The sequence below is a fragment of the Buceros rhinoceros genome, unplaced genomic scaffold (genome assembly GCF_000710305.1).
Source record: "Buceros rhinoceros silvestris isolate BGI_N320 unplaced genomic scaffold, ASM71030v1 scaffold4744, whole genome shotgun sequence".
Taxonomy (NCBI): domain Eukaryota; kingdom Metazoa; phylum Chordata; class Aves; order Bucerotiformes; family Bucerotidae; genus Buceros; species Buceros rhinoceros.
The window spans coordinates 31,421-47,781 of NW_010409926.1; the positions used below are offsets into that span (position 1 = coordinate 31,421).

At 40.2% G+C, this 16,361-nt stretch overlaps 2 protein-coding genes across 2 annotated transcripts in view; both read left to right on the top strand.

Moving 5' to 3' along the window:
* Positions 1 to 2,192: 2,192 nt before the first annotated feature.
* LOC104492798 (carboxymethylenebutenolidase homolog) lies at positions 2,193 to 8,669 on the top strand. The gene is made up of 4 exons (XM_010135398.1): positions 2,193 to 2,407; positions 5,026 to 5,130; positions 6,909 to 7,051; positions 8,563 to 8,669. Exons 1-4 carry the CDS (start codon positions 2,193 to 2,195, stop codon positions 8,667 to 8,669), a joined length of 570 nt encoding a protein of 189 aa, XP_010133700.1.
* Positions 8,670 to 10,626: 1,957 nt separating this feature from the next.
* Positions 10,627 to 16,361, top strand: part of LOC104492797 (carboxymethylenebutenolidase homolog) — a 7,734-nt gene continuing 1,999 nt past the window's right edge. The window contains exons 1-4 of the mRNA XM_010135397.1: positions 10,627 to 10,679; positions 13,219 to 13,441; positions 14,231 to 14,338; positions 15,435 to 15,577. Coding sequence (XP_010133699.1) covers positions 13,227 to 13,441; positions 14,231 to 14,338; positions 15,435 to 15,577 — 466 coding nt within the window. The 5' untranslated portion in view covers positions 10,627 to 10,679; positions 13,219 to 13,226. The remainder of the gene's footprint in view (positions 10,680 to 13,218; positions 13,442 to 14,230; positions 14,339 to 15,434; positions 15,578 to 16,361) is intronic.

Here is a 16,361-nt window from a genome sequence, read left to right on the forward strand (position 1 = left end):
CTCCTGCGGGCCACACTATTGCTTATACAAACCAGGATGCCATTGGCTGCCTTGGCCACCTGGGCACACTGCTGGCTCATACTCAGACGGCTGTTGACAACACCCCCAGGCCCTTTTCTGCTGTGCAGCTTTCCAGCCACTCTTCCCTAAGCCTGTAATGCTGCAGAGGGTTGTTGTGACCCAAGTGCAGGACCTGGCACTGGGCCTGAACTTCATACAGTTGGCCTCGGACCATCGATCCAGCCTGTTCAGATCACTCTGTAAAGCCTTCCTACCTTCAACCAGATCAACTCTCCCACCTAACTTGGTGTCAATGGTGAACTTACTGAGGGTTCACTCAATCCTCTTATCCAGATCATTGATAAAGATGTTAAAGAGAACAGGCCCCAATACTGAGCCCTGGAGAACACCACTTATGACCAGTTGCTAACTGGATTGAACTCCATTCACCACCACTCTCTGGCCCGGCCATCCAGCCGGTTTTTTACCCAGCAAAGAGTACGCTCATCAAAGCCACGAGCAGCCAGTTTCTCCAGAAGAATACTGTGGGAAACAGCATCAAAGGCTTTACTAAAGTCTAGGTAGACAATGCCACAGCCTTGCCCTCATCATTAAGAGAGTCACCTCGTCATTGAAGGAGATCAGGTTAGTCAAGCAGGACTTGCCTTTCATAAACCCATGCTGACTGGGCCTGATCACCTGGTTGTCCTGTACGTGTGGCATGATGGCACTCCAGATTATCTCCCCGGCACCTAGGACAGGCTGAAAAGCCCGTAGTTTCCTGGATCCTTATTCCAGCCCTTCTTGTAGATGGGTGTCACATTTGTTAACCTCCAGTCGACTGGGACATCTTCAGTTATCCAGGACTGGTTACAAATGATGGAAAGTGGCTTTTTGAGGTTTTTTTCCCCTTTCCTCCCTTCCCCCTGGTCCATGCTGACTGGGCCTGATCACCTGGTTGTCCTGTACGTGTGGCATGATGGCACTCCAGATTATCTCCCCGGCACCTAGGACAGGCTGAAAAGCCCGTAGTTTCCTGGATCCTTATTCCAGCCCTTCTTGTAGATGGGTGTCACATTTGTTAACCTCCAGTCGACTGGGACATCTTCAGTTATCCAGGACTGGTTACAAATGATGGAAAGTGGCTTGTTGAGCTCTTCTGCCAGTTCCCTCAGTACCCTTGGGTGGATCCCATCTGGCTCCGTAGACTTGTGTTCGTGTAGGTGGTGTAGTAGGCCACTGACCATTTCCTCTTGAATTATGGGGCCTTCATTCCACTCCCGCTTCTGTCTTCTGGTTCAAGGAGCTGGGCACTTGGAGAACAGCTGGTTAAAGACAGTAAAAGACTGAGGGAAAGAAGTCATTCAGTACCTCAGACTTCTCCTCATCCTGGATCATCATGTCTCCCCTCATCCGCCGCCCCTGCGTCCATCAGAGGATCGAGATTCTCCTTAGCCCTCTTTTTGCTGTTAATGTATTTATAGAAACAGGATGTATCTGTGACGTATGGGGATACCTCATATGCACAACACTGGTGTATGTCTCTGTATTCCTCTGACCATTCTCAGTTCAGATTATGTAGTGTCTAACTCTAAGAGAAATCCTGCTGATTTGCCTACTTAGAACTTTTAGAGATGCCAGTTAATGGTGGGTTCCCTGCGAAAGGGCTGTATACAACAAGGGACCAAGGGACCAGCAAAGTGCATGTGGGCAGCAACAGGCTTGAATTCCCCATGGGAGAAGGGAAAACTATTCAGAAAAGCAGCCTGCTGGCAGTGGCGTCTCACAGGAGTAACAGCAAAAGATTGCTGGGTGCCAGCCCATGAGCAGCAGATGTAAGACCACATGAGAGGAACGATTATGAAGCACAGTGTGGGGGGACATCACATGGAAATGTAGTTATCACGTGCTAGATTGCTCCAGGAACAAAGCTGGGAATGGTGGGCTGACGTAAGTTCTGGCTTTACCACTTCCTGGGTTCTGCTGATTGACCTGGAATTCATGGATATTTACGAAAGCCAGACATGGCTGGTATTAAGAGCATGTTTAAAATAAACGAGTGGAGTTTTCACTTCTAATGTTGCGGTATCAGGTGGGTATTACTAGATGCCTCGAGGGGATTATAATCACAGTCGTTACTGTGAATAAATGATATTACTGTTTATCCTTTTTGCTTTTCTGCAGATCCCTAGATGTCTAATGAATGGAGGCCCTGCCCATGTGATATTGGAGACAGGTTTGACTATGGAGGCCGTGGGCAGGAAGTGCAAGTTGAGCACATCAAGGCGTATGTTTGCAAACCACCTGCCAGCACAGACAAAGCTGTGATTGTGATTCATGATATATTTGGATGGCAACTCCCAAACACCAGATACATGGCTGATATGCTAACAACTAATGGATACATGTAAGAAATCTTTTCTTCTCCAGGAAATCCCATTCTTTATGATTTCTAGCCTTATGTTAGAACATGTTCTTTCCCATACATGAGAGGAAACTGTTACCAAGATGGTTTAAGTGATAAATTTCCATAATACAAAACCACGAAGGAACATTGCTATGAAATGCTGCAGAGTACAACATACTTCCGTCATACTTTTCTGTTTACAGAAGAAGTGACTGCACACACAGAATGTGTGGAATATTGAAAACATGATGCAGTAAAAAGTGACTGATAATTTTTCCAGCAGTGTGAGATGGCTTTAAAAAATAGTGTGTTCTGAAACAGAAGTGTGTGTTCTGTTTTTAGAAGTCTTATTGAAATCAACAGTCATTCAAGGTAAATAATATGATGGGATTTAAAAAAATTATCAGCAGAAATATGATGGTGTCACGTATTTTGAATATTATATTGAATATGTGCATATAAATTATTCATATGCACACACAGAGTATTAAATACGGTTCTCTCTCCCACCCACCCCACAAATCTTTTACACTCATTTTTGTTAAATTCTGAAATGCAGCAACATCTTTCAATAACTGGATATGCTACAAGGTACTCCCTTTGCAGTGTATGTTACAAATATTCATATAGGGTTGGGACTGGCCTGCAGTTCCAAAAAGCTAAACCTCCACCTAATTCTGTAGTGGTCTAGTTTTGAGAGATGGTGGCTTTAATGCTCCCAGCCTATGGGGCATGAGGGAAGTGAGATGCCGGCAAACAGTTGCCATGCGGCTGAGATCTGTCTGTAGAGCTGAAAGCAGCTCTATGTCTCTCCCTTTGTGAGTGTTAGCATTTTCTGGAACAATGAATTGGTCCATAGTCTACTCCTTGGTACTATTTTTCCTGAGAACTTGACAATCCCTATTCTGCTCCACGATTGGAAGCATGTTTGTCCTGTCACCAAATGCAGTCATTCTCAGCATGAGACTGGATTTACACCTGTCATGCTGTGCAGGATACTGGCAAGTCGCTTGTATGACAGTGTGCTTCTTTATTACAGTAAGAGTCTGCTCAGTCAAAAGCACCCAGGCTCTGCTGAACTGGTATTTCCCCACATGTCTTGTAATATTCCCCTGTGATTCATGCCACATCATACTTCTTTTTGCAATACCTTCTTTTCCTCCACCTGTACTGCCAATGCCACAGTGGTCAAGGGAAGAACCGTGGTGTTTCCATTGCTTTAGGCAGGAGGAGAGCTGAGAGAGTGTCTTCCTGATTGCTTCAAGATGCTGCTGAACTGATGCACCAGTGTTTATTGAGAGGAAAACAGCTGGTTTTTTCCCTAGGCCCATTTAGGATGAGGAGCTATGAGAGCTGTACTTCATTAAGACTGATAGCTTGTAGTGTCTTGACAGGCTAGTTTGAGTGGGAAAGAACCTGTTCTTCTACATGGGCTTGGGAAGGTTCACTTTCAAAGCAATACATAGTCTTTCTGACAGGTACCTATGCAAAGGCTGTGCAATTATGCCCATACCTTTCCAAACACAAGAATGCTGTGGGTGTAACTTCCCCCACCCCCTACCCCCCAAAATGATCATGCTGCAAAAGAAATTTTAAGTGCTTGCAACATATTTTGCTCTGTTTTGGACCAAACCGATCCAGTCATTTCACCATGATCGTTAAGATACATAGGGTGTGTCTGAGGAAGGAAAGGGCTAAAGGCATTTAATAAATGAAGGATGATCTCAGTTTTCCAGGGATCCCATTGCTTCTGTGTGGGTTAGACTTGGGTTACCACACAGCAGCACCTGGGGATGACCAGTGATGGCAGCCTTCAGAGTCCCTGCGTGTTTCCTGAAGCATGTGAAGACTGTATTATCCACTAGTGACTGCGCCATCACAACTCTGCTGTAGGTCATGCAAGACATTTCAGCCGAGGTCATCCCCAGCCAGGGTTTGGGCACCCCTGTGATGCAGGAACTCTTTAGTACTGAGTGGACTCTTACTGTACTTCCCTTTTTCCAGTCACCAAATGATGTCTGCAGTAAAACACTCTCTTTCTTCCCACACATTTTCCCTTCACTTGTTCTTTGCTGGCCACAGTCTGTCAGGTGTTTGGTTTTTTCTCTAGCTCATAAGTAAGCCTTATGATGTGGTCTGTGGCAAATATCTATTTTATGTAATTGTCTTTGTTTAAATAGAACCCGTTAATGCTGGATTTATGTTAAATGGCATTAGGTTGTATGCATAACCTAAAACTGTTGTAGTCAGGACCTAGTTTGATCATCTTTTACACAATAATCTGTTGTTTTACTGTTGTTTAAAATTATGTATTCATATCAGGTGAAGTACTAGAGATAAAAATATTGATACTTCCCAGATCTGTATCACAACTTGTATTATGTGATTTAATCATTGAGAAAAGTTTAAATAGATACATTCCAAAGCTCACAGGCATTTCTGTAGAATAGTTAACAGTAATACTTAAAAACATTACTTTCTCAGGAAAAAGAAATCAAAACAAAATTATGCCTGCATAGAAACTTTCCATGCTGTGAAGAGCCAAAAAAACCCTCAGTGTTTGATTGATTAATTCAATTTTGGTTTTGTTTTTTTCCTTCCTATGCCTGTGTATGCAGAGCCATTTGCCCAGACATTTTTTCAGGAACAGAAGCTTGGAGGCCTGATGACTTGTCCAAGTTTGATGATGGGCTGAAAATTCAAGATGCCAGGACAATAAACAAGTAAGATATCAGGGAGCTGGATATCACATTGCCTGCTGCTGTCAGATATTGGGGTTCCCCCCCCAGCCCCTGCCTTTTGTTTTTGTTTTTTGTTTGAGATTGGATGCAGTTAATCTACCAGAGAAGGTGGCCTTTTTAAATGATTCCTTAGAAGTGGATAGAATCAGAGACCTTTTATTTTGTCTTGAATAGAGTTCAAGGACAACTCTCTCAGTAGCGGCTTAGTGAAGAGTTTTGTTGTCTGAGGCTGATAATAGAGACTGCAAGTTGCTTCCTCTGCCTCACATGATTTGAAAATGACCAGTGACACAAGCAGTGAGAAAGCATTATTCTCTAGTCTCACCAAGTGTAACAGACAGATACTTTAAAATGTTGTATGGAAAATAAAAAAAAGAGGTTTTGATTGTGCCGTATTAGTTGCCCAGCATGGTGTAATTGGCCCCAGATAGCTAATGGCTGGATCATCTGTTCTCAGGGCACAGTGAGGGCTGGTGTCTCCCTAGGGGACAGGGTGCCAAGAGGAGTATCAGTCGTGTCTTCACCTCCCTGTGTGCAACACTGTCTGAGCGTTTGTCAGCAGAGACCTGTCATTAGCAGAGGTGCTGTGCTGCCTTAATAACACAGAAGGAAGCTGTTGGCAAGAAAATACTGAGAAGGGGTCAGACTAATTAGAGACCAAACTAATTAACTTTCCGGGAGAGCAAATGTCTTTCTTGGACTGTTGTGAGTAGCTACATTGAAGGTTGCTGGGCTTAGGTATTTGGTGAGAAGGTTATGGGAGACATACCTGAATCGCTTCCAGAGAGCTGCTGTCTCAGAGGTGTCAGTTGTCATGGAAACTTTTCAGTCTGGAATCTGTCCCCTTGCTGCTGCAATGCGAAGGAAGGTTGGAGCATTGAGAGAAGAGCCTGGCATTTCTTACAGGCAATTCACATTTCAAGTGTCAGCTCCAGTGAAGAAAGAATGCTTTGGCACTTAATTTGCTTCTGTGTGTGTTTGTGTGTTGATGAATAATGTGGTATTTGCAAGGCTGATGTATTGACAACATATGTGGCCGGAGGGGTGAGGAACTGGGCCTGAAAATACCACCTTGAGGTGATATGAAAAAACTTCACTGCTACCTCTCTCCCACCAGTACTTTCTCTTTACTGCCTCTGCTGGAGACACCTCCTTGAGGGGTATGTGGGTGTTTTCAGAACATAGCATCCGGGCAAGGTGTATTTCAAGCTACACTGAAAATTCTGAAAGCATCTACCATGTTCGTTACACTGACTTTCCCACAGTAAATGTTAAGGGGTTGGACTAGATGACCTTTGAAGGCCCCTTCCAACCCAAAGCATCCTAGGATTCTATGAAATATCTCAGATGCTAACTTAGAGTTATTGCTAACATTTGGACTATCTAGTGAATAGTATTCTATAGAGAGGTTTTTATTACTTATTCTATCTACATTTACAAAGCAAAAATTTATCCAGATTCTCAGTGTAAACTCTTAGGTAGGTGTTTAATCCATCATCTGCTTTCCATCCCTTTAGGTTTCCTTCAATGTATGTTATTCATGTTGCATTTTTATTTAATGCCATCCAAGTTTTTTTTTTCCTGTTGATTTCAGATTAACAACTCCTAATATTTGTCTGAAATTATGATTTATTTAAAGCGTGTGAAAGAAATTATAGTAGCAGCATGATACGGGGACACTTCTATGCATCTTTATATTTTCTTTTCATATTTTCACATACTGGTTTTACTACGGGTACTTAATTTGCATTTGCTTCTAGAGAAGCTGATGCTGTTCTGAAATATCTAAAGGAACAGTGTAGTGCAAAGAAGTTAAGGGTCATTGTTTTTTGCTGGGGTGGTGTTGCTATACATCATCTGATGATGACATACCCAGAATTAAAGGCTGGAATATCTCTTTATGGTAGGTAAATACAAAGGTGTAATGCAAGCAGGTACACATGCAGATGTATATTGTGTATCTTAAGTAATGGATCTAACATTATTTCTTCAAATCAGGCTGTCAGCTGATGAAGAATATTATTTTCAGCAGAGTAGGAAAGATATTATGCAAAGAATGTGGTGGTGAGGATATTTGTTCCTAGTCGCATAGCAGCGTGTCTTTATTTCAGGTCTGGACAGACATACATCTTGTCCTTTGGTCACCTTCCCAATTTAGCTCCCTTTTCCTGTTTACTAGTGCTCTGCATGTTGCAGAGCTAGAACTTCACCCAGGAGCAGAGAGTGTTATTTTTTGCTCTAGCTGCTCTGTAAAGTTAGATTGTGGTTATTTTAACACCAGCTTTCCTTCTATGCTTAGCTCAGGAAGCTGGGATAAATACGCAGCCCCTTGCTAACATTCTAAGAATGCAAATTTGGACTAATTAGTAAAGCATTGACTTACCCATTCAGCTCAAAAGAACTCAAGCTTGTATGCAGAGAAGACATCTTTCAGGTCTTATTAATTCAGATACTGAGTCTGTATCTTAAGAAGCTGTCTTGAATAGAGTTTTAATCTAGAAAGGTATTCTTCTAGGAGCCATGGTTCCTTTAAGTTTCTTTTAATGCTTGAAATAAGTTGGACTAATGGTAGATTTATCTATTTGTGATTACGACCACTGTTTACCTAAGTTCTACATAAATCCCAAGTCCAAAATTTAGGGACACAAATACTTTCTTTGGTGAAGCTCGTATGGAGACACTAGGCTTTTTTGACTAGCACCCTGTGTATTTAACAGGTGATGAAAGTGGGCTTATGTTCTTTCAAAAATTGTGGCTAAGGTTGTTCAGATGGGCTACTAATTTCTCAGATTACCTTTGGTTCTGTGAAACTCTGTAGATGATTTCCTGGTCTGTTTAGGAATTCACAAGTACAAAGCAACCTGCACACAGGGCATTTTAACACATGGCTTACAACATGGCTGCTGCTTAAAGAAGAAATGTTACATGGTTTTGCATAATGTATCTTGTTACGTAATTTTCCCATCAATGATACATCAAAAATCTTCGTGTTGCATCAAGTCAAGATTGCACCTACCTCAGCACCCAGCTTCCATCAGCGTTCAGCAGTGGTTGTGTAAGGAACTTCCCCTCCGGGCAAGCCGGCAGCCAGCTGTTCAGGTGATTCCGGAGCTGGGTGTTGGCCGAGGCTGGACCTAGCCTCGGTGCATTTGCCAGTTCCTTCTTGAACCTGCTTGAAATGCTGACCTCTGCTGCACCCTGCCCTGTGACTTCCACAGTTTAATTGTGCCTCATGAGAAGAAAGACTTGTGTTCCTTAGTTTGAACTAGCTGCCTAGCTATCATCACTGCATCCCAGTACTTCTAAAGTTGTAAGGAGAAAAATAAAAAAAAAAGAATGTGTGTCCCTTTTCACCTTCTCAGTGCTGTTGATAAAGACTGCTATGGGATTTAATGGGGATAGAATGCAATTTAGGAAAGTCTCAATTTTACCAAGGACAGTCTGTCTCTCAAATTAAATATACTGTCAGAGAAATATACATTGTGGTGTGTCTCACAAAAATAATCAACAGTGTTAATTAACCATCTCTCTCTCAATGGGATTTCAATTTCTTTTGCTTTTTCCCATCCATGTTTTCCTCCTCTACATGCTGCTGATGGCCCCCTGTCTTTCCCATGGGGAGGTCTTCAGAGAATTCTGGCCTGCAACTGCCAATTAACTGTTGCTTTTCATATGACACTATCTATAAGTCATATAGTAATCCAGCTGTTACCTGGGTGATACGGCTCTCATAACACATTTTTCCAGGAGAATATAGAGGTCTGGAAGTTTATTTTATTTTATTTACCCCAGAGTAAATAGCAGGTTAGCTAACATGCAAGAGGATGATTGGGTCATGTATTTGGAGAACAGCAGTCATTCACGAATCCTGAAACGACGTGTGTGCTGTAACACTAACACTGTGACTAGGCGGAAAAAAAAACCCCAGAGATGCAGCATTCGTTTGCAGTGAAAGGGTAACTACGAGTTCCTACAAGTACAGCCAAATCTTCATGATAAAACTGTAAGTCACTGAGTATGAGCTGGAAAGGCGAGATCCAAAAGTGATGTGTGTTTACAGTACAAAGAGCAACCAACTGCACGTACAGAGATCACGCATGGGTTGAATTAAATTTTGACTTCCAAGTAAAAAAATTGCATGGATTGTCTATCAAGGAACAACAGAAAATCGAATTAAAAGCCATTTAATTTCTAAAGTTTAATGTTAATATTAAGATAAAGGGGAATAGGCTTATGTATAATGACAAATTTCTGGAGCCTCATTATTGTGAATAAGGAAGTGGAGAGAAGGTTCTTCAAACATTGCTTGGAATGATTGCTAGGAATGATTTAAAATGTCAAATTTTCCCTCAGATTTATTTTCCTACTGTTCTTTGAAGTTGCTATAGAGTATCTAAACTCCCTGTGCACTATGATTTGCTGTTTGTAGTATAAAAGTGTGAAAAGCCAAAAAAAACCCAAGCCAAAACAAAGGGGTTGAGTTTTGAACCTTATGACTTCACTCTGGGATTCTTTGGTAGGCTTTTTTAGATTTGTTTGACTTTATTTCAGGAATTGTATATAAACGGCATTGACAAAGTTAGATATTGGAATATGGGAAAACGGCTTACATATGAGGACTAAATTGTAAGGCTGGTTGCTTTCCCAAGGCAAAAGTGTGGCAGACTAACGCATGCATTTAGCGCTACTTTTAAGATGTGCCTCTGAGGATTGTTAATATTCCTGGAACAAGCTCTTTAAAGAATAATCCTAGTAATCCAACAAAAAGAAAACCAGGAGAATGGGAGGGATACAAGGAAGAGGCAGTCACTTTAATTCAAAAGGAAGAAAAAAGTGTAAAATGTCCTGTGATAGGATGAAAATGTTTCAACATTTTAAACACATTGTAATGATAAGTACAGCAATCTACAAAACAGTTACCTTTTTACATGTTGTTTATTTTCACTCTGAAAGAGAAAATATTTTTCATGTACTGTATAAGCTTTAGTATGTCCCTAATTCACTGTCTCACTTTGCTGATGACTTTAGATAATCCTTCTTTTACCGATGGATGAAAAGTCTAAGGAAATAATAATAATGGCAATATAATGTTTAAAAGTGATACTACCCCCATCTTTGACAACAAAAGAACACCCTTTACAAAAAAAGAGGGGAAAAAAATCCTTAATGAATTGCTCGGGTACCTCAGCGTGTTTCCTAAGCTAAAAGAAAAGACCTCAAATGCTTAATACCATCTCGTGTAAGTTAAAAAGGTTTGGTACTGAGCTGCAGCAGTATTCCTCACAGTAACACACGCTGCCTAGCAATAAAATCTACGGCTTTAAAAGAGTCAACTTTTAACTTTGTGACTCTGCAATGCGCAAAGATAAAGGCAGTAACTTACGTAACTGATTTGAAGAAACCTGATCCTTGCACTCCCCCCTTTCATTTTCTGAGTTAGTGCTTTCTTTTGGGATCACATTCAGTAGTAACCATCCACGCTGAGCTCTTGCAACTTACCTCTGCTGTCTTGCACACTTGCTGTGCTACAGGTATGTGTGGATTTTGTTTACTTTTTTAAAACTTTCATAGCTTTTCCTTGTGAGAAATGCAAAAGAAGTGCATGCCGAGGTCTGACTCAGCTTGTTTGTAGGACTTTCATTCTATCTACGTGGCTTTTTTTTTTTTTCCAAGAGTGCATGCTTATTTAAATGCTATTGGGGGCTACTTTCTTCCATATTTTTTTGAGGTGATGGTTCAGAAACCTTTTATTTCCCCTGAGAGGAAGATCTCTCAGGAGTAGGACTCAGGAGAGTCTGTTGAAAGAGCTGCACAGGAAGATCTTTATATTTTTCTGGTTGTAGGTTAAAGTTCATGAAAACTAAAGTTATTGTTTGGTCTTCAAATAAATGCTCAACTGCTTGCAGGTGGAGATGGTGGAACACCAAGGCTATGGGTTTACAGATCCTCCTAAACAATAGCTTTGATGGATGGCGGGGGGGGGGTGTGGAAATTAGTTTTTAAGGAATGTTTCAATAGTGCTGTAGAAATGGAAAAAGATACTGTTTGTACCTGATGCATACTATGGCAAATGTAGAAACACTGAAACGTTTTTTGACTAGGCTACAAAGCTTGCAAGTCTATAAGGCTTATAAGCCATACAAGCCAACACTCCCCCTCGTAGGCTTGCACCTGGAGCTCTTTTCCTCAGCTGCATCGTTATCTTTGTTTCCTTATCTGCATCGTTCATGTTTTACACGTTGCTTTACATTTTATCAGATAATGTGAAATGTTTGCAGTTAAAGCCTTTAAGGATATACCAAGTGGTAAGAGCATTGCATTTGTGTTTCTGGAGTTCTGAAATATGTTTTTCTTTAATATTCAGTTGCTGGTTTTGTTGTATTTTCTGATCTTAGTCTAATCAAAAGGAAATAGTTTGTGAATGGAGAATTAGTTATCAACTCTTTCCTATTATATATTTAAACTGTATTTTATCTTATATACTTGTCTGTTAATTCATTTTTTTCCTAGGAGACTTATTTTAAATTAAAATTTAATATGTGAGAATACAACATATGACAAAACCTACCTGTGGATGCATGTGACTTATTTAAAAAAAGAAAATAGAGGATTAGTATAAATGTTTGCCCAGAGTTAATAGCTTTTAAATAAGATACAGTTTGTCTTGAATTGATCGGTGAAGAGTTAATAGCTTTTAAATAAGATACAGTTTGTCTTGAATTGATCGGTGAAAACGAAATCTCGCAGGTTCTGCAACCCCAGCACTGCTAACACTGCTTGGGATATTCAGAATTTTAAAGTCTGCAAATCCAGAACATCTTGGTTCCTGGAAATCTGTGCAAACCTCTTGGCTGTAGGGTTGGTTGTTTGTTGGTTTGCTTTCCTAAAGCTGTCCCTTTAGTACCTCAGCTATTTAAGCCACACTAGTTCAGGGACTGCTTTCTCCCATTTTTCTCAGTGTATTTGGCATAGTCAGGTTTGAACATCCTTCTTTCTGTACTAGCAAAGTTTTCTTAGATAGTATGCACAATTTAGCTGTAGAGAGTTAAGGTCAAAGTTTATCTAAATTCTCTCCAAGTTCTTTAATAATATGGAGATGCTCTGTGCAGATTCAAATATGTTTTTCGGGTCATTTTGCAGCAATATGAAGTCAGTTCACCCAGCTGGTTAACCTAAGGTCAATGTCATAAAATCATTAACTTGAGACCAAGGAGCTACATAAGTATGTGTTAGGTTCTGCTGACATTTCTTTACCTTTGTGAATTACTTGTTTGTTTTCATTAAGCAATAGTTTATAAAAACCAAACCATTCCCTGCTGTTATCTTCTTGATAAAACATTGGGCTCAACTTAAGGCATTTTCCCTTATGTTCAGTTTTCTTTTTTCCTGTCTTGCAGTTTTAATGCATTCCGTGATAAATTTTAAATACATATTGTATAATTTTCTTGACACTTTGTGTAAGTATCAAAAGTTTGCAACATGTGAGGCTAATGCTGATTTAGAAGTAGTAGTTCCTGACATTAAAAGGTCTGCTATGGAATATTTTAACTCTCTGGAGGAAAATAGCACATTTAATAATCTAAGTATATCTTTCTACGCAGTAGTTGTGGTTTTTTTTTTTTCTTCAAAATGCTAAGTCCAGCATTAAGCCTTTATAGCCTGTACTAGAGGAACTTAGGTATTCCTCACAAGGGCATATGCATGATGAAGACTGAGAGAACTGGCTTCAACACTAAATAATGTGTGATGGTTGCCTGGCTGGTTGGTCATAATTTTATTTTTACTTTATTACTTACTGTAGGGCATGGAAATCCTAGTTATGTACTAGGTACCACTGAAGAGTTCATAACATGAGTAACTTTAATAAGATTACTTTTTATCAAAAAACAACCCAATTGGCTTATTGACTAACATTTCATTTTAGATCTAGCAGTAATCATCTTGTTCACAATATTACTGTAATGATTCAAATATTAAACACTCTATGATACTGCTGTATTTTTTTTGTTGTTGTTTTTTCCCACTATTGTATGCTGTGGTATTCGTAACTGAATATTTTTTGTTCCTTAGTATCACACATGGCTAATGAATCAAGGCCCTGCCCATGTGATATTGGAGACAGGTTTGACTATGGAGGCCGTGGGCAGGAAGTGCAAGTTGAGCACATCAAGGCGTATGTTTGCAAACCACCTGCCAGCACAGACAAAGCTGTGATTGTGATTCATGATATATTTGGATGGCAACTCCCAAACACCAGATACATGGCTGATATGCTAACAACTAATGGATACATGTAAGAAATACTTCTGTCTTCTAGTACTTCCTTTTACCAAGAAGGTTTGTTGAAGCAACTATTTCCCTTTTTATATAAACCATTCAAACACAAATTATTTCATAGGCTTCCCTTACATATTTCCCTGAAGAGTTTCCTGTTTGTTAAAACAGTATAAGAAACCTAACATAGCTGAGTAGTCCTGCTGTAACGAGATAGTAGGTAAGCACAGAAGAGAGAGGAAACAGAGACAAGTTTTGTTCTGCAACCCTCACCCTCCGTAAGCCCAAAGCAGCCTGCTTCTTCCCTCCTGACACAGCATCTGTGCAACTTTGCTGTTACCGTAAAAATTCCAGAGAATCTGGAAGTCATTCCATGAAAGTAAGGTGTACCAGATTGTGCCAAAGAAAGAAACAAGTTCTCCAATATGTGAAAAGCCTTTTGGGTGTCCTCTTTCCTCTATTACTGACTTTGCATTCCTTCCAGCCCAAATGTGTGTACCATGAAAATTGTAGTGGGTTTTTTTTTTAGATGTAAATTTAGTAGGAGACCACTAAGGATTTTCAATTGCAGTTAAAAATTTGTCAAATTAGTTAATGAATTTTAACAGGGAAAAACGTATCTGGAAGTTATGCTAAGTCTCTTATTAGACATAGAAGAATGATGAGGGTTGGTCTATAGTGCTTTCAGGTACATTAATTTCTATGTGTGTTCAACAATATGAATTTCTTGTGTAGTACACATGGACTTCCCTTTAATCCTTTCTCAATATTATTTCATGGGCATAAAATGTTTTCTTTTTTCTTGCAGAGCCATCTGCCCAGATTTTTTTGTGGGACAAGAAGCTTGGAAACTTTCTAATGACTGGGCGTCTTTCAATGACTGGCTGAAAACCCGACAGGCTGACAATATAGACAAGTATAACTATTATTCCTTGTCCAGCAAGTGGACATCATTCTTTCATACAAATTTTTACCTCAGCAAAGACGCAGGATTAGATCCTAAATTGCTACTGGGTAAAATACAGCTGGATGTCCACAAACAGAAATTTCATGCAGCTCTTGGGTCAAGGTCATGCTCTATGTGAAGGGTGCTTTCTGGAGAAAAGTAGGACTTTGAACTCTCTGTGCAGAGAGTAGAAGTGAGCTGACTGACTCAAAAGAAAAGAACAAGCAAAGGCTGGAAAATGCAGCTCTTGCCTTCCACTTCAGTTTGATTCACTTCCCGCAGGCAGGCACCACTTCCATGAATTTTGGATAAGATGCAAGCGTAGTCACCAAACTCTATTTAACTAGGGAACATTGGTCCTGCTCCCCATCAGATCGCAGATAGTTCAAAGCATACTATTTCCCATTCTTCTAGCTATATTTTCCCCATTTTTATCTGACATGTAGCTTATTTGCATAATGTTATTACTGATTTTGAAGCAACAATTTCAAATTTACTTCCACCACAATTTCATAAAATATTTGTCTCCCTGATGAGAGGTAGTTTACCTATAGTCACATTTGTGATAATGGGATACTCTTGACTGGGTGTGTGTCACTTAAACTTATATTTATGTTAGCCTGTAGGACAGCTATTGCCATTTGTGAAATTAATTGGACTGATGTTTACAAAATCACCTTAGATTCCACTAACAGTAATCCAGGAAGGCTGGTTTTCTACTTTGTCTTCTCCCCTGAAGTTTCTCCTGTATTTTAGAAATGAAAAATAGTAAACTAGAGTTGTAGGTTGACCTCAGCCAGAAGCCAAGCAGTTGTACCTCCACTGACTCACTCCTCTGAAGAGAGACAGGGGAGAAAATAGGAGGAACAAAACAAGAAAACTCATGGGTTGAGGTAATGACAGTTTGATAAGTGAAGGAAAGAGAAAAACCAGAAGTGATGTAGAGACAGTCACTCACCATCTCCCACCAGCAGCCTGATGCCCAGCCAGTCTCTGAGCAGCAGCTACCTTGGAGGCTAGGGGAATGGAGAGCTAGAGCCTTAATTCATTTTCATTTAAATCTCAGAGAAGTTGATGTCGTCCTGAAGTATCTAAGAGAACAATGTGGTGCAAAGAAGATTGGTGTCATTGGGTTTTGCTGGGGTGGAGCAGCAGTACAACATCTGATGCTGAAAAATCCTCATTTAAAGACAGGGGTGTCCCTCTATGGTAAGTCTCAATAACGTATTATGTTTTGATCAGTTATGACTGGTGCAGGAACTTATGCTTAATCAACTATCAAGATCTATGTTTTCAAGTGACTTGGCCAGGATTGCTTCTGTGCAGCATAGCATACAAGGGACACCAAATGCCAAGGCCAAATGCTCAGGTTCCCCTTGGCTGGTGATGATAGGATGGTTTCTGGCACATCCTTTACAACTTTTAAGGGCCAGCAGTTACTGTGAGGTGGATCTCCGCCACAGTATCTTGCTTGTCTCAATCTGCATAAGTCAGGAGAGGTTGTTTGTCAAACCTGTTTGGCACAGATATCTCTACAGATGTCTCTTGGGCCATCAAGGAAATACATGGCAGTAGTGATACGCTGCAACCTTTTCCCTGTCCTTCTGTTAGAGAGTAGGGTCTTTTGTTGACAGGTCACCTGGGCTGGGGGCTGCACAGGCTGCAGACCTTCAGGGCATGACATGAACAACTTATTCCTCAATGTTACTGCTGGCAGTGGTCCCTCTTCACTAATATGAACCATTTATTAAGTCTCTGTTTTAACCTTTGCATTCTCACACTTCCATTCTTAATGCATTTATGTACCTTTTATATTTTTGTACTGTATTTCTATATAAACCAGAGCAGTTTATGTATCTGAGGTGAAAATAAGTTGAAAGTATTTTTCCAGAAATTTTGTGGGTACTATTTTGCCGCACTGATTTGCTGATGAGCTGAGTCAATTCATCAATGCTACTTGCTAATTTTTTACTTCTGTTTTGTAATAATTTCA